A 27,244-nucleotide genomic window follows, 5' to 3' on the forward strand; every position below is an offset into this window, starting at 1 on the left:
AGAGATGAAACTGGTGGCCAGTCCCCAGCTCCTTGCCCATGGCTGCCACCTCCCTTTGTGAGAAACAGGAAGTGGGGAATTTTGTCAGCTCAGCTGCACCCTCTACACTAAATATTTATCTTGGAGTCCAGGTCAGAGCCCTAGAGAATAAGAGAAGCTTGCTGCTGGTGAGGGGGTATGGCCAGGATTCCTGGAGTCGGAAGAGCTTCAGCTTCACCATCTTGGGAGAAGAAGGAAGAAAGTGAAAGTGATGTGGTCCTTCTTAGTCCCAAGGACCCTGACAGGTGGGAAAAATGCGTGTCTAAGAAAATGGGCACCTATTTTATCCCTGAGGGAGGGAAGAGGCTACCTGGGGTGGGTAAGCAGGTATCTAAGCTTCAGGGGAGGGGCAGTGCACTGCTGCCTCCCTCAAGAAGTGTCCCAGGGTTCCTCCCCTGCTCAGCTGTCCTCCACAGCAGTGCCCCCGAGATCCCCATCTCTCCACCTTCCTGGAGAGGCAGGTTCTTGGAAGGAGTCTTGAAGGTCATCTTGTTCAGCTCCCGCTCAGGGCAACAGTTGCCTTTACATAGATGCCCCAGGATTGGCAGACTCAGAACCCCTGGAATCATGTAGAAATGTTTCCTGGGAAGCCTTGGACTTGCTTCCCTATGATGTGTCCCCCAGTGGTCCCACTGCTGCTGGTGAGGCTGTCTGTGTCTACATGGCAGCCCCGCAGGCACAAGAGGCCAGCAGGCCTATCTGAAGCTTCTCAACCCAAACATCTCCTCCAGCTTTCACGTGTGATGTCGTTTCAAGGCAACTGGGGAGAGCTCCTTTACCTGAAGGAGGGAGAAGATAAGACTAAAGCAGTAATGGTGGGAGGGACTGAAAATCGCTTAGTCTTTTCTCCACTTTCCTTCCAACCTTTGAGTTGAGCGGTGAGTTTGGAAAACACTCCAAAGCTCTTGGTGGCCTCTGGCACCAGTCTGACACCCAGTAGAAATGCAGGAGATGACATTAGTTTTCATAATTTAGCACTGATCATACCCAGCTCCTATCTAAAGTTGATCAGCAACTATTTGCTGGTTGGTTGGTTTGGGGCTTGGGGATCCCTGAGCCAACCCAAGGGCTAGAAAGGATTCCAGAGTGTTTCCAGGCCCGTCAATGTTCCTTACCCACTCCCACTTTCTGAAGCAGGCCCTGTGCCACACAGAGGCTTGGGGCAGAGACAGGGAGAGGGGATGGCCAGAGTGGATGGGGAGCAAAAGGGCCGGGGCTCTAGGGACTCAGCTCAGAGCAGCGAGAACAGCGGAAAAGCAGGCAGATCAAAACACACACAATGTCCGGGAACACCAAGACCCTCCTAATCCCATCCCCGAAAAAGGGACCCCACCCTTATCCTCTCTAGGGGCGCGGCACGCCCAGAGGGGCCGCTCCCTTGGGCTGATTTCCTCCCTGTGCTTGCACGTGTGTGAGCGTCCCCACGTTCGCAGTGCACGCGCGCCTGTTTGTTTGCACACGCCCGGCCGCGCGCCGCCGCAGGCACACCCTCTCCCCCAGCGCCGACGGGCGGCGGGGCCTTCCCCTGGTCAACTCTGCCACTCTGCCCGCCGGGCGTCCTCATCTCGCTCCCGGCCTGCGCCTCCCCCGGCTTGCCCAGTTCACCACTCCTGCCGCCTTGTCCGGGCTCCGCCCGGTTCACCACTCCTGCCCCCTGTCCTGGCTCTGCCGCGCGGCCGCTCGCTTCCCACACTCTGGAAATGTCGCTGGAAACTCTGAGTGGCCCGCGTCGGGCCGCCCGACCCCTCCCAGACGACAGCCCCGCGGTAGGGGCCGGGATGGCAGCTGGGAAACAAGAGAGAGCTCCCCGGGGACCCTCGGCGGCCCCTCCCGGCGCCGCCTCACCGCCGGCCCGGCCTCCTCTGCAGGGAACCAGTGTCCCCGCGCGCGCCCCGACGGACGGAGGGCACTCGCACGCCCCTCCTCTCCGGCCCAACCCCGGCCCGCAGTCCATATTCGAGACCCAAACTCCGCCCGCCCCGCCGCGCGACTCTCACGGTCCTGCCTCCAGCGCGCGCCCCCTCGGCCTCCCTCTTCCTCCTCGGGCGCCCAGCCTGGCCCGGCCCGTCCTGACCCGGTCACGAGGGCCGCGACGGCCCGCGCTTCTCCCTGCCCTTCTTCCCCGAGCGCCCGCGCCAGGCAGCAGCCGGGCAGGGATGCTCCTGCGCTCCCGGACGGCCTTGGGCCCAGCCACCTGCTCGCCGGGGAAGGTAGGTCCGGGGAAGGAGGGGCGGGGAGTAGGCGAGGCCGCGGGAGGGACCCATGCCCAACCCCAGAGTACCTCACCGAGTTCCTCCCCGGGGTCCGCGTCCCAAACTCTGGGAAGAGGTGGGAAGTACCCCCCATCAGTCCTCATACCAGAAAAAGCGAAATTCAAGAAACCTGTCCTTGTACACGTGGCCTTGTGGCTTAGAAATACCTGGGTAAGCGCTTAGGGCCAGGCCCCCAAGACCAGGGCAGTGTTCAGAGCAGGAAAGCCGGTGTCCGCCCCAGCAGAGCTGCCTCCCCTCTCCCGATCCCGGGACTTCGCCCGCTCCCGGGGCTGGCTGACTGCGTGGAGGGGCGGCCTGAATTCTGGGAGGACCCCTCCGCTCTCTGCTACATGGGGAACCAGTCCCCAGATGCTGCCCTCTTCCTTGGGAGTCCTCCGTAAGTCTCCTGACCAGGCTGCCAAGAGAAGAACTCGGACCACCCTTCCCTGGAGGTTCCCGGGGGGATGTCACAGGGAGCAGGGTTGAGAAGGGGCAGATGGGGGCACCAAGGGTCAGCAACCTCTGACTACAGGTCGTGGGGGACCTCCTGCCCTGCCCATCCTCCAAGAGAGCAGTTCTCACTGAGCACGAGGTGGGCGGGGAGGTCAGGGAAGGAAGGCGCTGTCAGCTGATGGCCCAGGCAGCCGCTGCTGACCGGCAACTTGGCCCGAAGCAGTCAGCTGGGCAAGGAGGGGCGCTGGGCAAGGAGGGGCACTGCGAGGAGCTGGCCTGCTCCAGGCCTCCTGAGCTTCCACCCCACCCTGCCTCAACTTCCCCCCGCAAGGGGAGGTGGAGTGTGGGGACTGGGGTGTGTCTGCATGTTTTGCTTTGGTGGGAGTCCTAATTGGACCCAGCTGGGGAGCTGCTCCTCCTCCAGCCTCAGCCCTCCACTTCCCGCAGTCAGGCATGGGCACAGAAGAGCTGTGTCGCAGCAACTCGAATGTCAAAAGTCCCCACAAACTCAAACCAGAGACAGGGAGCTGCCCCCAGCCTTGGCTGCACCCTCGCCAGCCCTGGGCAGGAGCTGGGTCCAGGGGATGAGTCATCCCAGCCTTATTCTACCTTCATCCCCTCCGGGCCCCCCAAGTCTTACACTGCTCATATGACTGCACCTCCCACCACTGTCCAGCTGACACCCCCCTGTACCCACAACCCCCGTGCAGCTCATGTGGTCTGCCCAGTGGCCCCCCAGAAGTCATATTCACAGCTCTGCACCCAGATTCCCACACACACACACACACACAGCTCCTCCCAATGCATTTGCAGCCCTCCCTGAGAGCCCCCAAGGACCCCACAGGCACAGGCAAATCTGATTCCATCCAGTCCTGGGCAGTGGCAGAGCTTGGCTGTTTCTGGTCCAGTCCCACAGCCAAGATGAGGAGGGATGGACACCACAGCACAGTGCTCTGGGTCAAAACGCGCGCTTGGACACCCCAAACTGGGAGCCCCTTTTTGTCCTCTTGCACCCACCCTTCTGGGCTCCCCTCTTGCCCCTCCATTCCCTGGGTGCCTGGGGCTCCCTTCCCCTTCCCCAGCCTTGGCATGAGGTGGAAGAAGCTGGCTGCGGGCAGGCATGGTGCCGCCAGGGAAGACCCTCCACTCACAAAACAGCCTGGAGTGGCAGGAGAAAGTGGAGCCAGGGTGCGCGTGTATGTGCGTGCACACGTGGCCACATGCAGAACACCCCAGGGCACTCAACACCACCTCTCCATGGGCATAAGCAGGTCCAGCTTTGCCCTCACCCACCGCTTCTCTCTACACCCACCCAGAGCCCTCTGAGTCCTCATTCTGTGAAGGAGGCCAAAGAAGGGCCTGATGCTCCCTGTGACCTCGCAAGAGTGGGTCTTCCTGCCTGGAAATGCCCCCCCGATGCTCCCCGTGGCCCTGTCGGGCTTAAGGCCCTGCTGGCTGCTTCCTAGAGGGCAGTGGGCGGGTGGCTGAGTAATCCCTTGTGCCGCAGGCAAGAGATGCCCACACAGGGCCTGGGGGAGGCAGAGGGAACTGAAACAAAGTCCTGGCCCAGGCCCCTGCTCTGCCAGCTGCCCCAGTTCCCCTGCACCTTCCCTCCGGGGGAGTGGGGAAGCCGGCTGCACCCGTGCAGGGAGAGCCCCACGGGCTCCTGGCCAGCCCCTCCCCTCCTCCTCACCCAAGCTCCCCCTCCCCCACTCCCACCCAGAGCTCCTGCCCTGGGCCTAACAAGTGGCCCATTGTGCCTCTGGGAGCCGGCAGGCACGGGCAGCCTGCAGGCGGGTGCCTGGTGTGGCCTGTTTCCTGGGTCCTTGAGCTCGCACCCAGCTGATCCTGACCCCCTCCCACAGCCGGCCCCTCCTCCCCTATCCCAGGGTCGAGCCAAGAGGGCATGGGCAGCCCGACCTAGCAGGGCTTTCCGTTCCTTCCTCCTTCCCCACAGAGGACACGCAGAGGAGCAGCTGGCTCGCCCTGAGTCCTCCAACCTTAACCCAAGCATGCAGGGCCCACCCCGCAGCCTTCCCGCTGGGCTCAGCCTGGACGACTTCATCCCTGGCCACCTCCAGTCCCACATAGGGTCTTCCTCCCGGGGGACACGGGTGAGTGAGTCAGTAGGAAGGAGGGTGTCTTGGGGGCCGGGAGTTGGTTGGGACACTAGCTAGTCAGGTGGGGGCAAGAGGATGAAAGGGATGGAGGGAGGGCTGAAGAGAGTTCTAGGGGGCCTCGCTGGTTTCCCACAAAATCGTCAGGTGGCCCTGGGACCGTCACCGAGGAGTATGGGCTGTGCCTAGTAGCCATCCCTCCCTCCCACCCTGCTGGGCCCTGAGCTGCCGCTCCTGGCCCCTCCCCGCAGGTGCCCGTGATCCGGAATGGTGGCTCCAACACCCTTAATTTCCAGTTCCACGACCCCGCGCCCAGGACTGTGTGCAATGGCTGCTACACACCAAGACAAGATGCTTCCCGGCACCCGGGTAGGTCTGCTCAGGAGCCTCATGCCGGAGATGGAAGGTCAGGGCCCTGCCATCTGGCACTGCCTTGTGTGAAGCGAGAGGGGCAGCAGCGGGAGATGGGGTTCTTGAGGCCATGAGGAGGTTCCTCAGAGGCCTCTGGGCTCACTGCAAGCCTCTCCCTGAGGAGCCTGCTGACTCTGCAAGAGACATCATCCGCCTGGGGAAAGCAGGCTGATGCATCCCTTCCCCTGCCCTCCAGCCCGGTGCCAGGGAAAGGAAGTGTGCAGGAGCCCTGGGCGCTGGGGGACCTCCTGCAGGGACTGGGGATGGAAGGGTGGAGGTGATGTGGGTATCTGTTGGCTTGGGAAGGGGTGGAGACTGTCCCATTCAGGCCCAACAGGCTGCCCAGCAGGAGGTTAGAGAGGCAGCTCTAGGTCCCGGTCCAGAGGTCCTGGGAACTCCTGGGTGCAGGCCAGCCCTGAATATGTCTCTCCTAAAGTGACATCTTTTATGCAGCATTCCCCTGAGACAGGTGCTGTGTAAAGGAATTTATTCATTTAACAAACAAGTATCCAGCCTGGGCAACATAGCAAGACCCTGTCTCTGTCAGTCTGGGTGACACAGCAAGACCCTGTCACTTAAAACACACACACACTGGGAGGCCGAGGTGGGTGGATCACCTGAGGTCAGGAGTTCGAGACCAGCCTGGCCAACATGGCAGAACCCCGTCTCTACTAAAAATACAAAAATTAGCTGGATGTGGTGGTGGGCGCCTGAAATCCCAGCTATTTGGGAAGTTGAGGCAGTAGAATCGCTTGAACCTGGGAGGTGGAGGTTGCAGTGAGCTAGGATCATGCCACTGAATTCCAGCCTGGGCAACAAGAGCAAAACTCCATCTCAAAAACAAACAAACCAACCAACCAAAAACACCCACACAATTATGGAACACCCAGAGCATGCTGGCCACTGTAAAAACCCTTTACAAGGCTCACCTCATTTAACCCCTTGATATCCTGACAAAGTAGGGGTGATGGTGACTGATAGCATCCCAGTAAGGAATCCCGCCCACAGAGACGTTCAGCCACCGAGGCTGAGCTGCAATTCACACCCTTGTCCATCTGGTCTCAAAGCCTTTATACTGCTACCCTAGCTACTTAGAGGCTAACAGTTATGGGTAAGTTGAGGACTCAGTCACAACCATGTCTAGGGAATGGGTTTCTGACCTTCACTGAGAGCCTCTCGACTGTGGGTCGGGCACTGTGCTGGGTACAGTCACACACACTAGTTGTCACTGAATCCTTGTCACGATGACCCTTGTTTTGAAGTGGAAACTGAGACACTGCGAGGGTGACTGATGTGCCCCAGGCCTTGGCAGCCAGTAGGTGGCAGAGCTGGGGTCTGAATTCAAGTCTGTCCCCTCCAAGCCCAGCATCTTTACTGCCACACCCCAGCTGGGATGTCCCCTGCATTCTCTACAAGTAATGATTTCCAGACCTTATTCTGAAAGCACTTAGGATGGTCCCAGGAAAGAAGGATGGGGGTAGGGCCAGGCACAGCATTCTCAAAATCCATTTAAATTCACTTAAACAAACAAATGGAGTCATCCACTCAAACAAACGAGGCGCTGTTGAAACTTGGAACTCACAGAGATCCATGCTCTGAGGAGCTAAGGGACACACAGGTTCAGGTGGAGACCACTGCCTTTCACTAACGCGCTCCTGCACGCACCCGACAGACCCCACGTGTTATCAGACCTGGCCAGGCCCTGGGAGCAAGCCCTCTGCAAGCACAAAGATCCCTGCCTCCCAGCATGCCCAGAACTGGTCAGCCACATGGACCAAGGACAGCAAGCGTCGGGACAAGCGCTGGGTCAAGTACGAGGGAATCGGGCCCGTGGATGAGAGCGGAATGCCTATTGCCCCGCGATCCGTGAGTCCAGGGCTGGGGGCCACAGAGAGATGGGGCCCAGGGATCTACAGGAAGTTCGACTTGTGTGCATTAAAGTGGGGGTGGGGCAATAAAGGCCACACCCAAACCATCCCAGACTAAGCAGGGGTTCAACCGTGGTGGGGTTCAGGGGCCATAAACCTCATGAAGCTACGGACACCCTCGTGTGCCTGAGTTGCTCAAGTGGTTTGTGCAGGGTACAGATCTAGAACTCCCATCAGTGTCTCAAAGGTAGAGAACCCCTTCTATAAGGGCTGAGGCTGCGGGCACCCTCTCTTAGTTTCATATCCCCAGGGCCTGTCACCACGCTCATGAAATGGTTGCTGAATGAACGATTGACTGGCCGAATGAATGAGTCTTGTCTGAGAAGATCTCTCACTGTGGCAAGAGTGGAAGGATCTGGGGGTCCAGTTAGGACTGGGGATACACTGCCCTTTTCCATCCATTTTTGTGTCTTGACTCAGCTCCATTTTCTTTCTTTCTTTTTTTTCTGAGACGGAGTCTTGCTCTGTCGCCCAGGCTGGAGTGCATGGCGCAATCTTGGCTCACTGCAAGCTTCGCCTCCCAGGTTCACGCCATTCTCCTGCCTCAGCCTCCCAAGTAGCTGGGACTACAGGCGCACACCACCATGCCCGGCTAATTTTTTGTATTTTTAGTAGAGATGGGGTTTCACCATGTTAGCCAGGATGGTCTCGATCTCCTGAACTTGTGATCCGCCCGCCACAGCCTCCCAAAGTGCTGGGATTACAAGCGTGAGCCACCGCACCCAGTGGCCAGCTCCACTTTCTCATCTAGAAATTGGAGATGGTAACATACCCTTCCTGCCTCCCAGGGCTGTTTTGAGGCTTGAATGAAGCAGGTGATGCAAAACACGCATCTCACTCCTACGTTATTACTGTCAATTTTGGCCCAGGTGCAGTGACTCACGCCTGTAGTTCCAGCACTTTGGGAGGTCAAGGCAGGAGGATCACTTGAAACCAAAAGTTCCAGACCAGCCTGGGCAACATAGTGAGACCCTGTCTCTACAAAAAATAAAATAAAATTAGTTAGGCAAGGTGGTGCACACCTGTAGTTCCAACTACTCAGGAGGCTGAGGCAGGACAATTGCTTGAGCCTAGAAATTGGAGGCTGCAGTGAGCTATGATCATGCCACTTCACTCCAGCCTGTGTGACACAGTGAGACCCTGTCTCCTCCAAAAAGAAAAGTGTTCTTTGTAGAAACACTAGACATAAAGAAAAGCAAAGAGAAAAAATGTAAATTGCCCCAAATCTCATAACATCATTATTGCGTACACTTCGATGGACTTCTTGCCATGTATCTTACTTATATAGGATGTGTTACATGAAGCTATTGTTATTAAAGAGATCACAAGAGAAGCATTCCCCAGCTCGCCTATCGGGGGTTCAGGGGTGGCCAGAGAAAGGACTCACTAGGGGAAAACTTCTGTGGCTTGCTATTGGGAGGGTGAATAAGCAGGGACGACTGACTTTGCATTTTCTGATCCCAGAGTGTTGACAGCCCCAGAGACTGGTACCGGAGAATGTTCCAGCAGATTCACCGGAAAATGCCAGGTAAGATACCCTTCCAGGGTCCTCGCCCTGCCAAAGTGGATTCTGGCCCCTGGGGCTTGGAGAGACAGGGAAAGAAAAGGGGACTTAGCTGCTCAACGGGTTCTTCTCCACCTCCCCCGAGGCTCTAATGAGTAGTCCTGAAAATAGGCTATCCCCTCCCTGTACTCAGAGCCAGCAGTGGTCTCTAGAGCATCCCCAGAAGGACATTGACCAGCCACTGTCCCCCAGTGTCCTCTGAGGGGACTGAGAAACCATTCCTTTCCTGAAGTCCCTCTCTGATTTCCCTGCCAGGCTGGAATGCCACTGTTCATGGTCATTCCCTTACTGGAAGTATTGTTTTCTTCCACAACTCAAAATGCAGCCAACCCCGGGGGTGCCTAGGAGCTGGCTCTGAAGTCACCCATCCATTCAGCGAGTCCTTGACCATCTATTGAGCATGGACCACGTGCTGAGCACTATTCTAGGTGCCAAAGATCAAAGGAAGTCACACATTAAACACACACCTTTGACATGGCAGATGGTGGAAAGGGCTAGGGAAAAATAAAGCCAGACCAGGGGAGTGCCCCAAGCAGGGAGGCTGCTGCTTCACCCAGGAGGGGCCAGGAAGGCCACTTGTAAGTGGCGTTTGATCAGACCACGGAGGGAGTGAAGGAGTTGGCCTGGCAGAGCTGGGGGGGAGGATTCCAGCAAAGGGAGCTCCGAAGACCCAGGGGTAGAAGCATGTTCTGGACTGGCAAGGAGAGCCTGGCCTGGAGCGAGGAGCATGTGGTGGGAGATGGAGTCAGAGAGGTGGTGGGGTCAGGGCATGTGGGGCCTCGTGGGCCATTACAAGGACTTCAGCTTTTACGGTGCAAATGAGGAGGAGCCACTGAACGGAAGAGTGCCATGCTTTGACAGGTAATGGCTGAAAAGGTTGTGCCTGGCTGAGGGGTGGGGAAGGAGTGGTGGAAGCAGGGTGACCAGTTCCCTTGCCTGGTAAGGGCTAGGGAGTAAAGGCCGCCTTTACAACTTTGCTTTAATCCAGGAGAGAAGTAATCGTGTGTTAGACCAGGGTGGTAGCAGTGGCCCTGGTGGGACAGGGTGAGACTATGAATACATTGCAGTCACTGGAATTTGCTGATGGATTGGACATGGCATGGAAGAGACAGTCAAGGATGGTTTAAACCTCAGCAAGTTGAAGATGGGAGTTGCCATTTGTCAAAACAGGAAAGACTATAGGAGGAGCAGGTTTAAGAGGCATTCACAGGCTGGGCGCGGTGGCTCACGCCTGTAATCCTAGCACTTTGGGAGGTTGAGGTGGGTGGATGGCCTGAGCTCAGGAGTTCGAGACGAGCCTAAGCAACACAGTGAAACCCTGTCTCTACTAAAAAAAACACAAAAAATTAGCTGGGTGTGGCGGCATGCACCTGTAATCCCAGCTACTCGGGAAGCTGAGGCAGGAGAATTGCTTGAACCTGGGAGGCGGAGGTTGCAGTGAGCTGAGACCATGCCACTTCACTCCAGCCTGGGCGACAGAGCAAGACTCTGTCTCGAAAAAAAAGAAAAAAAGAAAAGAGGTGTTCAGTTTTAGACACATGTTCCCTCTGAGTGAAGAGATTGAGTGAGCGGATGAATATCCAAGTCTAGTTCATGGGACAAGTTCTAAAACTGCAGATGGAAATACCTGGGACTCACTCAAAAGAGATTTTGGGACCAGCCTGGCCAACATGGCGAAACCCTGTCTCTATCAAAAATACCAAAATTAGCCGGGAGTGGTGGTGTGCTCCTGTAATCCTAGCCACTCTGGAGGCTAAGGCAGGATAATTGCTTGAACCTGGGAGGCAGAGGTTGCAGTGAGCTGAGATCATCCCACTGCACTCCAGCATGGGCGACTCAGTCTCAAAAAAAATAATAATAAATAAAAAAGAGAGATTTTGATTTAAAGTTTCCCCAGTAACTCTAGTGTGCAGCCAAGATTGTGAATCATGGGACTAGATGGTGTTGTGAAAGCCTTAAGACTAGCTGGGTGCGGTGGCACACAGCTATGGTCTCAGCTATTTGGGACCGAGGAATTCAATTCAATTCCTGGGAGCCCACGAATTCAAGTCCACCTTGGGCAACATAGCATGATCCCATCTCTGGAAAACAACAATCCATAAGACTAGACAAGATCACCTAGGGAGATAGAGAGACAAACAGACCCAGGACTGAGCCCCCACGCACCTGGATGCTTAGAAGTTTGAGAAATGAGGTGGAACCAATAAGGCAACTGAGAAGGTAGAGCCAGGGAGGTAGGAGGAAAACGGAGAGATCTCCCTGGGGCCAAGTGGAAAGGGAATTCCAAAAGGAGAATGTGACCGGTGGTGACAAATGCAACTGATGGGTTGAGTAAGATGAAGACTTAGAATTGACCGTCAGATTTGGCAACGTGGAGGTCACCAGCATCCTTGATAAGAGTGGGTGGATGGGCAGTGGTGAGCAGAAGCCTGTTTAGGGAGACGGGGAGTAGGGGGATTGGAGATGGTGAGGTCTTTATGGTCACTGGTTACAGTTTGCTATGGGGGAAAGCAGACAAATCCAGGAGTCGGAGGAGGGTGTGGGGTCCAGTGAGGGGTGATGTGGCTGGCGTTTAGGCAGGTGCCGTTGTAGCGTGTGTGTGTGTGTGTGTGTGTGTGTGCACGTGCCGTGGGGAGCAGTGGGTCAGTAACTCTTCCCAGGAAGAAATTCCCAGGCACCTTGAGGAGCTAGGAGTGGGTCTGGGCAAATGGGGAAGGAAAGCGTTTGGAAGAGGGTGCAAGTCGAGTTTCCCCAGCCTGAGTGGCGAGGGCAAGTCCACAAAGGTCAGGAGAGGGTGTGTGTGGGAACGGGGAGGGAGGAGCAGGAGGGCTTGGGCAAGGCGGCTGCCCTCTTGGCTCGCTTAGGCCCCAAGCCTGCCAGAGGCATTTCAAGCCCTCCAGAGAGCTGCCCTCCTAATTCCTTCCCTCCCTTGGGACATTCTTCAGGCCCTGACTCAGCCCTCAGCCCCCTGCTCTAGGGATGTTGGGAGCGGCTGTGGTTGCCTCCCAGGGCACCCTGCCCTCGCTTTCTGCCCCGTCCCATGACCTGGTCCCTTTTGCTCCTGCAGACCTGGAGCTGGACTGGACGTTCGAGGAGCCACCCAGAGGTGAGTGGATGCGGGCCCACCTGCCTGCCATAGCTCTGCACCTGTGTCCGTCCCTCCCTGGGGCTGGGACCTGCAGCCCCGCCTGGCTTTGGGGCTCTCCAGTTGGCTCCGTTCAGCTTGAGAGGTTTTTATAACTCATTTCCAGAGCACTTCAAATCCCCCGGTAGGTGGTAGTTAACAGCCTCAGCTTGTACCGGGAATGGGCGCCTTGCCACTCCTTGGCCGGGATTTCTCTGGGCCTCCCTTTCCTCATCTATAAGATGAGATCATCACCTACCCGGAGTTGCTTTGAAGATTTAGTAAACGTTGTAAAACTCTGGGGGCAACGCCCACATTCAGTGTCCCTGAGCACCAACCACCCTGTCCCCACCATCCACCCAGGAGCAAGGGGGTGGTGCTGAAACCCTAAATAATCACCCAGGCACCCTCAGCCCCAGTCCCGGCCTGTCTCTTCCCACCTTCAATGGTTTCTTCGTGTACCTCCTCTGCAGACCCCAGGCATCTAGGAGCCCAGCAAAGACCTGCCCACAGGCCCAGCCCGGCAGCATCTTCCAGTGGGTGAGCACAGTGGGGAGGGGCCGAGGGCTGCGGAGAGGCGCGGCCCGTGAGACCCCCATGGGATGGGCGCCCCCTCGTGGCCACAGCCAGCGCAGCCTCGGAGCAGCAGCCGGCAGTGGGGTCTGACTTTCCTGTCCCTCTGGGCTCTGTCCCATCTCTGGGTCTCCACCACCCCCATAGACTCTCTTCCCTACAGGGCCAAAGGGGACGGGAGGGCAGGAGTGGACCTGGCACCTGCTCCTGGCCAGGAACACCTGTGATGCGTTTGTGGTCAGCAGCAGGAACTCTTGCCCCAAAGATCCCACCAGTCTTGTGAGACAGGGAGCAGGGCGGCCGGGGCAGCCATGGACAGAACTGTTGAGGGGAACTTGGACGTGGGGCTGTCCACTTTGAAACCTGAGAGAAAATGGGATATGGAAGTACCCAAGTTCCCGCCTGATAGCACAGAGAGAGGAGCCCCTTGGAGGGATAAGGATGACATTCCTTTCCTCTGTACAAACCACAGGCCCCGCCGGGCTGCTGGGGCCCTGGCGGGGTCAGCACCACCGTGGGAATCAGGATCTTTGCTCTCAGAGTTAAATCCTTGAGTTTCTTATTCCCTTGCAGGGAGGGACTCATCTCATTAGCATGGCTGAAACTGGCCTGTGGCTCTGGGCAACGCTGATAAGGTTCAGAGGCAAAGGGCTCAAGATTTGGACACTAAGTTCTGGGTTTAAGCCTGTGCACTACCACTAGCCATGTGACTGTGGGCACCTCACTCAATCTGAGCCTCTGTGTCCCCATCTTTTAAGTGGTGATGCCCAGAGGATTCAGTGTGATCATGTATGTATCACGCATCATGTTTTGCACATAGCAAGTCTGCACAACATTAGTAATATACAGGCTTAATTATGATTACAGCTTCCTTAGGTTAGGAATGACACAATCCATTCTCACCGTCACTTTTATTATTACCAAAATCAGAATGGAGTCATAATTACAGCCAACAAATCCCAACCCTTGGTCAGACATTGCATTATTTGATAAGCCGGATGCAGCGGTTCCTCTCGGTGGAAACTTTCAAACAGAGACTGGAACGTTTCATGTAAGCCAGCCAGGAATGGGGCCCTGGAGGGGAGCTAAGGCAGATGTGACCATGCTGTACTGCAGTGGCTGGGGTAGTCTCACAGATGGAGTCACTGAATCCAGCACCCTCATGGAACTAGGCCCAGCGAGCAGAAATAACTTGCCCAGAGCTGCAGGGCAGGGCTGCCTCTGGCTTTCCTTGCCCGTGGGTGTACGATCACTCAGCCACAGCACCCAGAAAGACCAGCTTCTTCAAAGCTAAACAGATGCACATAGCCACAGTCATGGGGCCAGACCAAACACACGTGCAGGATTTAGCAAAATGGCCCGCAGGAGAGGGTCGGGCCACACCTGGAGCAAATATATGTGTGAGGCCTTCTCCCGGGCACCTCACACATGTTCTCTCACCAAATCATTTCTATATTACAGGTTCTGAGCCTGAGGCTCTGAGGGATCAGTAACTTGTTCAAAGGTCACACATCCACTAAACAATGGAGCTAGAATTTAAGCTTGGAGCTCACACACTTCCACAGTTTAACCTTGCTTCCAGAGTAAGGGCAGGGCAGTCAGAGGCAGAGCAGACCCCACAGCAGGGACAAGGGCAGGGCGAGAGGGCTGTGTGCTGGCTTCTGCCTCAGTCTCTCTAAAAGGAAGCTGAAGAGATGTCCTTCCCTTTCTTCAGAAGAAGCTGGGACCACTCTGAAGAGTTACCTAGAAGCACCTTCAGCTACAGACCTGGAGCATTCTCCACTGTGCTGCAGCCCCCAAATCAGGTAGCCCACCCAGCGTGTTCCCTGGTCAGCCCCGGCTGTATGCTGGCCAAGCCCCTGTGCCACGACGTCCTTTCAGCTGGAATCCCTTGGAGGACACCGTGGGCCCACGGGAAGGGCAGGGGCCTGCAAGCCGGCATTTTGAGCCTGGCCAGTGTCCCAGGAGCCCTCTTCACAAGCTGACGCCCACCCACCTCCACACAGGTGCCCAGACGCCGAGAAAAAGGAGACAGTGTCTGGACAGAAGAGTCCTGGAACCAGTTTCTGCAGGAACTAGAGACTGGGCAGAGGGTGAGTGCTGGCTGGCTCTCGGGGTGTGCACGCACCCTCAGCTGATACATTTTGGAAAGTGAGCTCACCTGCTCTGACACACCCTTCCTACCGTTCAGCCCAAGAAACCGCTGGTGGACGACCCTGGTGAGAAGCCCTCCCAGCCCATTGAGGTGAGTGCTGCAGGGTGCTGGGGACAGCAGCCTGATAAACCAGGGAGATTAGGGTTTTGGGGGCCCCAGTGACCACGGGCATAGGCCACGAACTAAGAGCTCTCTCTCCAGTCCCACAGGGTTTATTTCTGTAATGCCAGCACTCGGGACAGTGGCTGGCATACAGGAGGCACTCAGTAAACATGTGTTAAATAAATATATTGGCCAAAGCAGGAGCAGAGAAGGGAGTGGTCAGTGTGCACTGGGATTATCAGGAAATATTCTTGGAGGTGGAGCTGGACCCTTGAGAAGCTCTGAGGGCCTGATCCGGCGGAGACCCATAGCAGAGGCTGGCAGGAAGCAGCGTGAGGGTGGGGGCACCAGTCCCTGGGGTGGCGGGGGAACCTGGATGGGCACAGTGAAGCCAGGCCTTGGAGGGCGGGAGAAGATGGGAGAGGAAATGGGGAGCCCCACTGGTGCTGGAAGAGAGAGATAACTTGGCAGAAACTGGTAGAGCTTCGGAATGGCGGGATCAGGAAGCGCGAAGGCACTCCGGGGGCTTGCAGGGCAGGTGAGAGGCCGCGGCGGCGGGGATGCCCTTTTGGCACCCCGGGCCACACCTCCCGGCAGGAGCCCGGCCCGTGCGCTGAGGCCTGTCCTTACGCCGGCCCAGTGCGCCGGCCTGTCTTCTCACAGCCGACCTTTGACCGCTGCCCCCACCCCCACCGTGCGCTGCCCCTCACTGCCCAGCCTCTCCCCGCCCCCAGGTGCTGCTGGAGAGAGAGCTGGCCAAGCTGAGTGCCGAGCTGGACAAGGACCTACGGGCAATTGAGACCCGACTGCCGTTCCCCAAGGTGCCAGCCCCCTGGGTTCACCCGCGGGGCACGCTGTTGACCGCACGGTCGGGGCGGGCCGGGAGCCTTGGCGGCTGGGCTGGGCGGAGGACGGGCAGACGAGGTCAGGCCTCTGGCGGAGCGCACAGGCCTCGGGCCCTCCTGGGCGCTGGCGGGCTCGCTCCTCCATAAATAAAATACAGGGCATCGACTTTCGCAAGTGACCCCGAGGAGCCTTTCTAAGCGGACTCCACGTCAGCCCGACGCCCGGGCTCCCGCCCCGTCCCGCCCCCGGGCCGCAGCCTCGGGGACCCCCGCCCCTTCCCCTAGTTCCCGCCCCGCTCCGGGATCCGCCGCGCGGGCGCCTCTAGGACCCCGCGTCCCGCCCGCTCTCCTCCCCTCCCGAGCCGCGAACTTTTCCGGAGGCGGCGGCCTCGACTGCCGCTCGGTCCCGGGGTCGCGGGCCCTGATTGCGCCGTCTCCCCGCACAGAGCTCGCCTGCGCCCCGGCGGGTCCCGGAGCAGCGGCCCCCTGCCGGGTGAGTGGGAGACGCGGGAGGAGGAAGGGGGCTGTCCCGGGCCGGGCGGGAGGGAACGTGGCGCGGCCGGGCGGGGCGGACGGGGGCTATCGCGGGGCCCAATCGGGGGAGGAGGGAACCGCAGAGCCCAGTGTCCGGGAGGGACCGCAGCGCCACTCTCTGCGGGACGCCGTTCCCGCGCCAACGAGGGCAGCTAACCCCGAGCGGAGGGCGAGGGTCGCGGCCGCCGGGGACGCGGCGCGGTTGGGGCGGCCCCGCCACGGCCCAGGCACTCCCGCTGGGCCCTGCCGGGCCTCACCCTTCCCGGCTCAGCGACTCGGGAAGTAGGACATCCTGTGGAGAGCCCAGGACCCGGGAGACGCCCTGGGAGGAGGCGGCAGGGATGGGGGCGATGGGGGTCAGAGCGGTCTAGGGGTGACCAAGGTGGGGCGCGGAACCCCAGGCTGGAGGCTCAGTCTCTGTGCCCCGTGCAGCCCGGCCTCAGCCTGGAGCTCCAGCTCCCCGAATGCACCTTACCTGGGTTCCGCCCGGTCCCTGAGCCCCCGCAGAATGGCTGATGGAGGAAGCCCCTTTCTAGGTCGGAGGGACTTTGTCTACCCTTCCTCAACCCGAGGTAAGGACCCAGCCCTGCTCTGTTTCTCTCGGAGTTGCCCACCCACAAGGCATGCTGGTGCCCCAGGGGTGGCAGGTCACAGAGCCCCTTGCTTCTGCCAGTGCCTGCCCTAGGTGGGGGTGCAACCCCATTCCAACCCCATCCGCTGGGTTGGCCTCCCCAAACTGAGGTTGTGCTTCTCCACAGACCCTAGTGCCTCTAACGGAGGGATCAGCCCAGCCAGGAGGGAAGAGAAGAAGGTAAGGAGGGGACCTGGGTGTGGGGAACCTGGAGTGGTCCCAAGGCTACCATCCTGGATCTGCCACCCGCCCAACTGAGGTAGCCCACTTTGTCCTCTCCCCTGCCTAGAGAAAGGCCGCCAGGCTCAAGTTTGACTTCCAGGCGCAGTCCCCCAAGTAAGTGCCCTCCTCCCCCTCCCCTTCCACCCAAGGCAGTCTCTGCCATCCCAGAGCGGGATGGGGAGGGGATTGGGCTGCAGTGGGCATCCCCAAGCTGTGAGAGGAATAAGGTGTACTGGGGAGGGTCTGAAGGGAAGGAGGCTTGGGAGCGCCTCAGCTTACCATGCGGTCGTCACCTGCAGGGAGCTGACTCTGCAGAAGGGTGACATTGTCTACATCCACAAGGAGGTGGACAAAAACTGGCTGGAGGGAGAGCACCATGGCCGCCTAGGCATCTTCCCTGCTAATTATGTGGAGGTGAGCAGGAGGGACAAGAGTAAGCAGGGGTTGGGAGAGACTTAGTGCAAACCTCGGGTTTCCTAAGGCAAAAAACTGTGAGGGGCTGGGCCATGTCTCAGGATTGTCCTTGGCCCCCACAGGGCCTGGCCCAATGCTCTGCATGACCCCAGGAAATGTTTGCTAAATGAGGGTGGAGCCCAGCCAAGGGGAGGACCCAGCAGCCAGCTCCTCAACCTTCCGTGTCCCAGACTTTCACCATTCAGATCCATCTTTCTAAAGCTATCTTTGGGAATCATCCTAATGGCAACTAGCAAGAGTGGGAAGTATGCAACAGTTTATAAATCACATATACACACATAACCTCTTTCAGGTGTATTACTGCCCTGGTTCCTCTCACTGCCCAGAGAGTGATAGTTTATCTCTGTTTTACAGATGGGGATGCCAAGGTTCAGTGACAAGTTATTAGGTAAAAGAGCTAGAATCTGAATCCAGGTCTTTTGATTCCAGAGACAGGTTCTGGGCTTGACAGATAAAGGGCAATAGGTGACTTTTAAGATATGTCAAGTTATCCAAATTACTGGCATAAAGATGTTCATTATAGTCTCTTACTATCGTTTTAATGTCAGTAAAATATGTAGTGATGTCTTCTCTTTGTTTTGTTTTGTTCTGTTTTGTTTTGTTTTGAGAGATGGAGTCTTGCTCTCGCCCAGACTGGAGTGCAGTGGCGGGATCTTGGTGCCCTGCAACCTCCACCTCCTGGGTTCAAGTGATTCTCCTGCCTCAGCTTCCCAAGTAGCTGGGACTACAGGCATGCGCCACCACGCCCAGATAATTTTTGTACTTTTTTTTAGTAGAGATGAGGTTTCACTATATGTTGGCCAGGCTGGTCTCGGACTCCTGATGTCAGGTGTTCCACCCGCCTCAGCCTCCCAAAGTGCTGGGATTATAGGCATGAGCCACCACGCCTGGCCAATATGTTCTCTTGCATTCCTGATGTTGGCAGTTGGTGTCTTCTCTTATTCTGGCTAGAGCTTTATTAATTTACTTGACCTATGGATTTTATTGATGTTTTTCTCTTGTTTTTGTTTTCAATTTCATTGATTTCTGCTTCTTTATTATTTCCTTATTTTTGCTTGCTTTAGGTTTAATTTGTCCTTTTTCTAAGTTTCTTAGGTGAAAGTTTAGACTATTCATTTGAAACTTTTTTTTCCCTAATGTAAGAATGTCAATGCTGTACATTTCCCTCAGAATGCTGCTTTAGCTACATCTCACACATGTTAATTTTTCGTCAACTCTGACTGTTTTCTCATCTCCTTCGAGACTTCCTCTTTGACCCATGGGTTGGGTTGTTGTTTAATTCAGGCTCTTGATTTGATAGATATCATTAGGCCTCCCTTGCCTGCCCAATAATCCACTTGGTCCTGAAATTTCACAAAGTATATACAGTATTTCACTCCACCAGTCATTTCTGTCTTTGTGTGAAATAGTTGATTGGCTGCTTGATTTTTACGGGCAGAGTGAAATAAAGAGAACATGAGGATTCTGGGCTCCTGCTGGGGTAGATGGGGAGGAGGAACCAAGACACTGGAACCCGGGGACACCCGGTTCTCGGCAGTGAGAAAAGGGTGAATCCTCAGTTTTGGAACAGTTCCCCAAGTTCTCCCTGCTGCTTGGAATGCCTCATTGTCTTCTGTGGTCCAACTTAAACTCTCTAATCGGACTGGCTTCCATCTTTTCTCTTGGCATTTTTCATTCAGTAATGCCCACTCCACATACCCCTATGGAAAATGTTTCTTCCAGGGAGCCTTCCCAGACTCCTCCCCATCCTCCAGCTCCCCTTGGCTGTGCACACCCCTGGCAGCCCTCAGGACTTGTTTTTGGTGTTTATATCTTTTCTCTGCCAAGGGGCAGGCCCACTTTCTCTTTGCTGTCTCACAGGAACCCCCAGTCTGTGCTATGTTGATGCCCAGGCCAAATCTTTCTCATGACCTTTCTTCATGCAGGTGCTGCCCGCAGATGAGATCCCCAAGCCCATCAAGCCCCCGACCTACCAGGTGCTGGAATATGGAGAGGCTGTGGCCCAGTACACCTTCAAGGGGGACCTGGAGGTGGAGCTGTCCTTCCGCAAGGTGGGCCAGGCAGGAGATGGTGGGGTGGGTCGGGGCAGGCGAAGATGTAGGTAAATATGTGGACTAAAAACACATTTTTTTTTTTCTTTTTGAGACAGAGTTTCGTTCTGTCGCCAGGCTGGAGTGCAGTGGTGCCATCTCGGCTCACTGCAACCTCTGCCTCCCGGGTTCAAGCAGTTCTTCTGCCTCTGCCTCCAGAGTAGCTGGGACTACAGGCGCCCACCACCACACCCGGCTAATTTTTGTATTTTTAGTAGAGATGGGGTTTCACCGTGTTGGCCAGGATGGTCTCAATCTCTTGACCTCATAATTCACCCACCTTGGCCTCCTAAAGTGTTGGGATTACAGGAGTGAGCCATCGCACCTGGCTTAAAAACACTTTTTTAAAAAAAGAGTCTGATGTACCTAGCTTCACCTAGGATTTCAAAATTTTCCCCAGTCTCTTTCATTATGCTTCCTTTAGTGTAGTCTTTTTTTTTTTTTTTCCTGCATTTTTTTGAGACAGAGTCTCACTGTGTTGCCCGGGCTGGCCTTGAACTCCTGGGCTCAGGCGATCCTCCTGCCCCTGCCCCTATCCCAGCCTCCCAAGTAATTTTGGTCCATTTTTAAAAGATCATCATAAACTTCTAGAGTTATGTATATTTTCAACTGCAGGTTGCAGGGGATCATACTCAGCATTTTTAAAGGTATAGACAGAAACATTAGCGCGCGTCGCGGGCAGGAAGAGCACTTTGTCTTACTGTAGGCGGTTCTGTGTACGCACATATGTATGTATTCTGGCTGTTATTAAAATGTTTTTAACTGTGGACTGTGGTGAAACAAGTTTGAAAAATGCTGTTCTAGAAAGCAGAGACGTGGTCTGCCTTTAGTTGATTTGGGGAGCAGCGACTATGCTTCCAAAATCAGCCAAAGACAGACCATAGTGAATGCTACCCAGAAGAGCTGGCCCCAGGGACAGAGGGGGAAGAAGGTGGCTGGATGGAGAGAGGTGGGGGTAGGAGAGAGCAGGGGAAGGCAAGGGCTGGAGGCCACCCTCCCAGGGAGTGGTCCTACCTAATGTCAGCCAGCCTATGGCCTTGAGGACTCCTTGCCTGTCCTGGGGAGTGTGTTTTTGACACACTCATGACGGTCCCCCAGCGTGAGGCAGGAACAGGACCCAGGCAGGGCAGTAGTGGTAGCACCTGTCCCGTGTGCCTAAGGAGTGGACTGTTGATCTCATTCACACCTCATAGTGACAGTATGGTTATTTTCACTTAACGGAGGAGAAAATAAGGCTCAGAGAGACAGAGCAGCCTGCCTGAGGCCACACAGCTTGACCTGGCGGAGCTGGGTTTGGATCTGCATTATTAGCCACGGGCTCACCTGTGATTGGAGCTCTGGGGAGGGACCTTGCTATGCATCCCAGATAAGGCACCAGGGGTGCATGGCACCAGGAAAGCCCCACAGACACTGACTTTCCCCGCTCAGGGAGAGCACATCTGCCTGATCCGCAAAGTGAATGAGAACTGGTACGAGGGGCGCATCACGGGCACGGGGCGCCAAGGCATATTCCCCGCCAGCTACGTGCAGGTGTCTCGTGAACCCCGGCTCCGGCTCTGTGACGACGGCCCCCAGCTCCCCGCATCGCCCCGCCTGACCGCTGCCGCCCGTTCAGCCCATCACCCCAGCTCCCCCTCAGCCCCGCGCAGCCCAGCTGACCCCACCGACTGGGGAGGGCAGACCTCCCCCCGCCGCACTGGCTTCTCCTTCTCCACCCAGGAGCCTAGACCCCAGACCCAGGTGAGGTAGCCTGCCTCCACCAGAGAGCCCACCTCCTCCCCACCCCCCATCCCCCAGCCCCGTGAGTTGTCCACACTTGGGAATCTTTCCCAGACAGCCCTGGGACAGACGAGTGGGGTGACAGGGCAGAAGCTAGTATGGCAGCCCCACCCTGGCCTGGGGAACCTCAGCCTACCGAGCTCTGGCCCAGGGAGCTCTCAATGGAATCCCAAAGCCAGCCTGGGCTCCTGACCCTCGGTGTTCTTGGTTCATCCATCATCTTCCTGCCTCTGACATCCCTTTCTTCCTGTCAATCCTCAGAATCTTGGCACCCCTGGTCCAGCTCTGTCTCACCCTCGAGGTCCCAGCCATCCCCTGGACCTGGGGACCTCTTCTAACGCCTCTCAGATACACTGGACCCCGTGAGTACCATCTGAGGGCTTGATCAGACAGGGGGAGGGGTCACTGGCAGGCAGTACCCCATATTGCACCCTCCCCTAAGTCCCCACCTGTGGATTTGGGAAACATCTACCAGGTAGCCCTTGTCCTCGAAGAGCTTATGGTGATTTGGTGCAGGGAGGAGGCGCTGGTCTGTGATGTTCCCAGTCCCTCCTGGCAGCTGCGTGGCCTTGTGGCCTTGGTCTCCTCATTGGGTTTCTAGCCCTGAGGTCAGTGCATGTAGAATTGAAGTGTGGAACCGGTAGAATGGACAGGAAGGCACCAGGTGCTCAGAGGAGGCGAGGGTTCAGTGGCTTAGGGGCCAGAGGGCAGAAGGCAGGCCTGGGAAAGACTGCACTGAGCACAGGCAGAGTCGCTCCGAAGAGCTGGGGCAGGGGCTAGTGAGAGCATAAAGGGACCCTGGGGCATTCACAGGAAGTGGCAACACTTGGGTTAGAGCCTCTGGGCCCTTTCTCCAGTTGCCATGATGATGCTTCTCATAGGTACCGGGCGATGTACCAGTACAGGCCCCAGAACGAAGACGAGCTGGAGCTGCGCGAGGGGGACAGGGTGGATGTCATGCAGCAGTGCGACGATGGCTGGTTTGTGGGTATGTGGGCAGGCCGGGAGGAGGCATCTCAGGGCCCCAGGGGATGTGGGTAGGCTGCTGCTGCCTGCCAGTGCTACTTCAGCAAAGATTCATGGCCGACCACCCCCAACTCAGCTTCCGACCGGGCTACTGGGGAGGGCCTGGCACCTGATGCTTCCCCAAAGCCAGCACTTCTGTTGGCTGCCTTCCTTCATGCCCTGAAGAGGCCGAGGCCCAGGAGGAAACTGGCACCAGTCCAGGGTCACCGATGGAGTCACCGGGGACCCAGGCCAGGGTTCCTGACCTCCAGAGCCCTGCCCCTTCCTCCTGCACACCCCTGCCTCTGGAGCAGCCCTTGGGGAAAGGACCTGGTGGAAAGGACCAGGACTCACACTTGTGTATCCTCCAACCCCTAGCTGGCTCCTCCAGCCTGGGAGGAAAAGGGAGTGGAGCAAGGTCCCAGCCCCTCAGGGCTGGCCCAAGGGCAGCTCTGACCAAGGACAAATGCAGGAAGCCTCAGGTTGGCCTCGGCCTGAATCAAGGTGACCAACCTACCAGGCTTCACATGGCCTCTTTCCCCAGAGTGGGCTGGCCCTGTGCAGGTCTCATCTTCAGAGGATGGGCTGTCCCCACAGAGAAGAGAGTGGCCAGAAGCCCCCTGCCCCTCCCCAAGTAGGTTTTGAGGCCTGAGGAGCTGGGGGGCTGCTTGGGCAGCCCCTTAACCTGGCAGCCCACCCTTCCTGATCTGATCCCAGTACAGCTGCCAGCCAGTCTCCTGACCCACCCAGGACCGTAAGCACTACCCTGTGAATGGCCCCTACCTTCTGGTGGGGGAGGGAGGGAGGCGGTGCTTAGAGATGTATTCAGATTTACTCGATACACTTTTGCTTCGGAATTTTTTTTTTTTTTTTTTTTTTTTTTTTTTTTTTTGAGACGGAGTCTCGCTCTGTGGCCCAGGCTGGAGTGCAGTGGCCGGATCTCAGCTCACTGCAAGCTCCGCCTCCCGGGTTCCCGCCATTCTCCTGCCTCAGCCTCCCAAGTAGCTGGGACTACAGGCGCCCGCCACCTCGCCCGGCTAGTTTTTTGTCTTTTTAGTAGAGACGGGGTTTCACCGTGTTAGCCAGGATGGTCTCCATCTCCTGACCTCGTGATCCGCCCGTCTCGGCCTCCCAAAGTGCTGGGATTACAGGCGTGAGCCACCGCGCCCGGCCAGCTTTGGAATTTTTTTTACAACTACTAATAAAGTTTTGCAAATCTATGCAGACAAGAAGAAAAAGTACCACTTTTGTGTTATGAGCCACAAGTGCTTTGAGAGGAATGGGTGAGACCTGTGCCCTCTCTCGTATGGCAGCCACCAGCTGCATGCAGCTGTTGAAATGTAGCTCAAATGAAATAAACTAAAAATCCAGTTCCTCAGTTGCATGGGCCAGTCTCAAGTGCCCAACAGCCACACGTGGCGAGTGGTGACCATTTTAGTTAGTGCAGGTCAGGGAAGGCTTCCTGGAGGAAATGAGGGAGCTGGGCCGGGAAGGGCAGGGGAAGGATTTGGGGAGGCCAAGAGGAAAGGGAGGTACTCAGGGCAGAGGATGAGGGTGGGGGTGGGACGAGCATGGGCTGCCCCCAAGGAAGTCAGGGTGCCAGCCTGGAAGGGGAGGCTCAGGATCATCCATTCACCCAAGGTCAGGAGTGACGTTCATTTGAGTTTATATTCCTATTTTTCTATATATAGGAATATAATAATATTTATTACATTTCTGTATTTCTATATTTCTCCATTCCTTCTTCCTCCCAGGCTGGAAGAACCAGCTGGGGGGTGTAGGGATACACAGGTGTGAGCTCTGGGCCTTTCCACCAGGAGCTCTCCCCAAGTGCTGCTCCAGAGGCAGGGGTGTGCAGGGGAAAGGGGCAGGGCTCTGAAGGTCCGCAGCCCTGGCCTGGGTCCACAGTGACTCCATCGGTGACCCTGGGCTGGTGCTGGTTTCCTCCAGGGCGTCACTCTCTTCAGGGCATGAAGGAAGGCAGCCAACAGAAGTGCTGGCTTTGGGGAAGCATTGGGTGCCAGGCCCCCCAGATGCTTTGCCCGCTGGGGTTCCCCCTCCTCCTCTTCAAGACACGAGTTTCTGTGGGGCTGTAGACCAGAGGCCTGGATCTGTGTCCCAAGCTTGCTCCTAAGCATCGGGGTGCTCTCAGGCAATTCATTCAGTCTTCTCTTAGGCCTTCCCACCCACCTCTAAGTGAGGGTGCCGTATTAGACCAGGGACGTTTCTCCCGATTTCAGTTCTATGATTCCTCCTCCTGCGTCCCCACTTTGCGGAGGAGGTGGGGAGTGACTGCGCGCTGTGTACAGTGTGATGCGCCTTTGTTAATTGCTCAGATTCTTTGATTGTTGAGTGTGGGAAGTGTAGCTTTGCCCATCTAAGCTTCTGCCGCTAGGGGGCAGGAAGGAGGAGAGCAAATCCAACTCCCTCCCTGGGCTCCCCTACAGAACTCCCCTACAGTTCTGGGCACTGCCGGCAGGGGGCAGGCCCTCACCCTTGCATCCCTGTTGAAGAAGGGAGCGGGAACGCTCTTCCTGCCTTTCCTCTTTCAGGTGTCTCCCGGAGGACCCAGAAATTCGGAACATTCCCTGGAAATTACGTTGCCCCGGTGTGAGTGGTCTCCATGGCAACTTGGAGCCAGCCAGGATGGGGTGGGGAGCAGTGGCACTCGTGGGAGGGACATGACCCCCGCCCACATCCTCCTTCCCCAGGACCTGAGCTCCCGGCATCTGCAGACGACCCCCACAGCCTTTCCCTCGGACCCCCCTCGAAGCCCCCTGGACTGATTCCCACCCACGACTCACAGACATTCCTCCCACAGCCCTTTCATTTCCTCCCCACCCCACTCCCCAAATACAGAGGTCCGCTTTGAAGTGGAGACCATTTCCAGGCCTTATTGAGACCAGACCCCAAGTCCCCCACCCCCATCCTGCTCCAGCTTTCCTCTAACAGGGACCAGCGCTCCGCTTTGCCCCCAGGGGGTTCCTCTAACCAGGACCAGCTTCCTAGCCTCCTAGAGACCAAAGGCCGCCCCGACTGCTGGGGTTCCTCCCACCACCCCAGCTTGCCGACTGCCCACTTTGCCTTCTTGCCTCCAGCTGGGCGTGGGGGGCGGAGCAAGGCGGGGGACAGCAGCACTTTCTTAGCGATCCAGGCCTGGCAAGAGCTCTGGCCTCAAGGCTACTTCTTCCCAGGGGCTATCAAGTCCTGGGCCTGGCCCTGGAATATCACCCCGCACTGTGGGGCCGGGCACCACTAGCCTGGCTCAAATATTCCCCAGGGAGACTGCTGTGTGCTGCCCACCTGCCTGCTGGCTCTCCCCCAGCCCCACGTCCCCTCTGGAAGAGAATGTAAAATAAACCTGGACACAAGGGACTTTGTCTCTGAGGCCTTTTCCTTGGGGTGGGAGATGCCTTCTCCTGTCTGGGAAGATGGGAATTCCTTCTGCTGGGGGCTGTGCTGGGAGACAGGTGGGACAGGTGTGTGTGTAAGGGGAGGATGGAAAAACACCGTTATTACCTCCAAAGATCTCTGCCTTTGAGTGTCAGGCAGGCTGGGATAGCCCCCACGAATGGGCAGCTGTGTGGCAAGAAGTGCAGGGAGAATGAACAGTGCCAGGCCCTGGTAGCAGGGAGACATCAGAGATGGGGGACTGAATGTGGCCTTGTTTGCAGACTGTTTTGATTCTGGAGCTGCCACCGTGGGGTTGCTGGGCTAGATGACATTTCTAACTGTTCTGCTGTTTTTCTTCTGTGTGTTCCATTTCCACACCGAAGCCCTGTGTGTGTTTATTCTCCTCTTTGGGCTCAGGCTTTTGAGCAGTCCTTTGTGGGAAGCTGGGAGTGGTGAGGCACAGCCAGCCAAAACTACTCTTGAACAAGGGTTTTTGTTTTGTTTTGTTTTGTTTTTGTGAGATGGGGTCTCTTTCTTTCGCCCAGGCTGGAGTGCAGTGGCCCAATCTCGGCTCACTGCAGCCTCTGCCTCCCGGTTTCAAGCAATTTTCCCACCTCAGCCTCCTGAGTAGCTAGGATTACAGGGTTGCAGCACCATGCCCAGCTAATTTTTGTAGTTTTAGTAGAGACAGGGTTTCACCATGTTGGCCAGGCTGGTCTTGAACTCCTGACATTGGGTGATCCACCCACTTCGGCCTCCCAAAGTGCTGGGATTACGCACATAAGCCACTGCGCCCGACCTTCAACAAGGTTTTATAGTCCTGGAGCTTGGGGGTCCCTGTGGGATGACAGTGGTGGCATAGTCCAGGCAGAGTCCAGCCACTCTGCCAAGAAAGGCAGCTCCGTGTCTCAGCTGCTGCTGAGAGGTGAGCAGGGCACCAGGGCCTCTCCGTGTGTTACCTAACGTGAGACTCACCATGGCAGGTTATGATTCCATTTTACAGAGGGCTCAGAGACCCAGGCTCTGAGAAATTAAGCTTTCTAGGTCACATCATTATTAAATGCTGAAGTCAGGTCTACCTCACTTCCTGAAATATACTAAATGCCCAGGCAGCCCTCATCCAGGGGCCCTTGGAGAAGGAAGGTCATGTGTGAGGTCAGGGACTTCTCTAGGGCGGCCCAGGGTTGGGCCGCTTTTATGTTCTTCCTGGCAATCCTGTCTTCTAGGCCTGTCACCTAAGGCAGGTGTGAAGAGGTGGTGGCTGGAGTGAAAGGTGGTGGTGCCCAGTTCTTCCAGGACAGAGGGGAGGGGTTCGTGGTTGACAGGGCAGTGGCCTAGCCCTGGCTGGTTTCTTGAACCTGGGTGCGGCCTGACCCAGCAGGGGTTAAACAGCAGCTGGAAGAACAAGTCCTCCATCCACCTCCATCCTCACCCTGGTCTGGTTCTAAATGGGCAGGTCCAGCCCATCCTGGCCTGGAAACGACCATTCTTCAGAACCCACTGGCCAGGTTGCCGTTCCCCCATCCCAGCTCTTATTTCATGAACTCCCTGAT

General features: G+C 56.8%; 1 protein-coding gene across 4 annotated transcripts; it reads left to right on the plus strand.

The window, feature by feature from the left end:
• Nucleotides 1-25,673, plus strand: SORBS3 (sorbin and SH3 domain containing 3). Of its 4 annotated transcripts, none has more exons than XM_007961896.3 (21): nt 1-284; nt 4,702-4,858; nt 5,113-5,230; nt 6,945-7,138; nt 8,665-8,728; nt 11,832-11,870; nt 12,362-12,428; nt 14,176-14,266; nt 14,468-14,554; nt 14,653-14,706; nt 15,453-15,539; nt 16,010-16,056; nt 16,530-16,669; nt 16,856-16,908; nt 17,018-17,064; nt 17,250-17,364; nt 19,350-19,475; nt 20,943-21,254; nt 21,555-21,655; nt 22,175-22,281; nt 24,851-25,673. In XM_007961896.3, the coding sequence occupies exons 1-21, from the start codon at nt 178-180 to the stop codon at nt 24,910-24,912; spliced, it is 2,175 nt and encodes a 724-aa protein (XP_007960087.2). In that variant the 5' UTR covers nt 1-177; the 3' UTR covers nt 24,913-25,673. The 4 variants fall into 4 exon arrangements, with proteins under 4 accessions (XP_007960087.2, XP_007960088.2, XP_007960089.2 ...); XM_007961897.3 differs by having other exon boundaries at nt 2-284; nt 5,158-5,230; XM_007961898.3 differs by lacking the exon at nt 1-284 and adding an exon at nt 1,507-2,249.
• The last annotated feature ends 1,571 nt before the right edge of the window (nt 25,674-27,244 follow it).

Source organism: Chlorocebus sabaeus, chromosome 8 (assembly GCF_047675955.1).
Source record: "Chlorocebus sabaeus isolate Y175 chromosome 8, mChlSab1.0.hap1, whole genome shotgun sequence".
Lineage (NCBI taxonomy): Eukaryota > Metazoa > Chordata > Mammalia > Primates > Cercopithecidae > Chlorocebus > Chlorocebus sabaeus.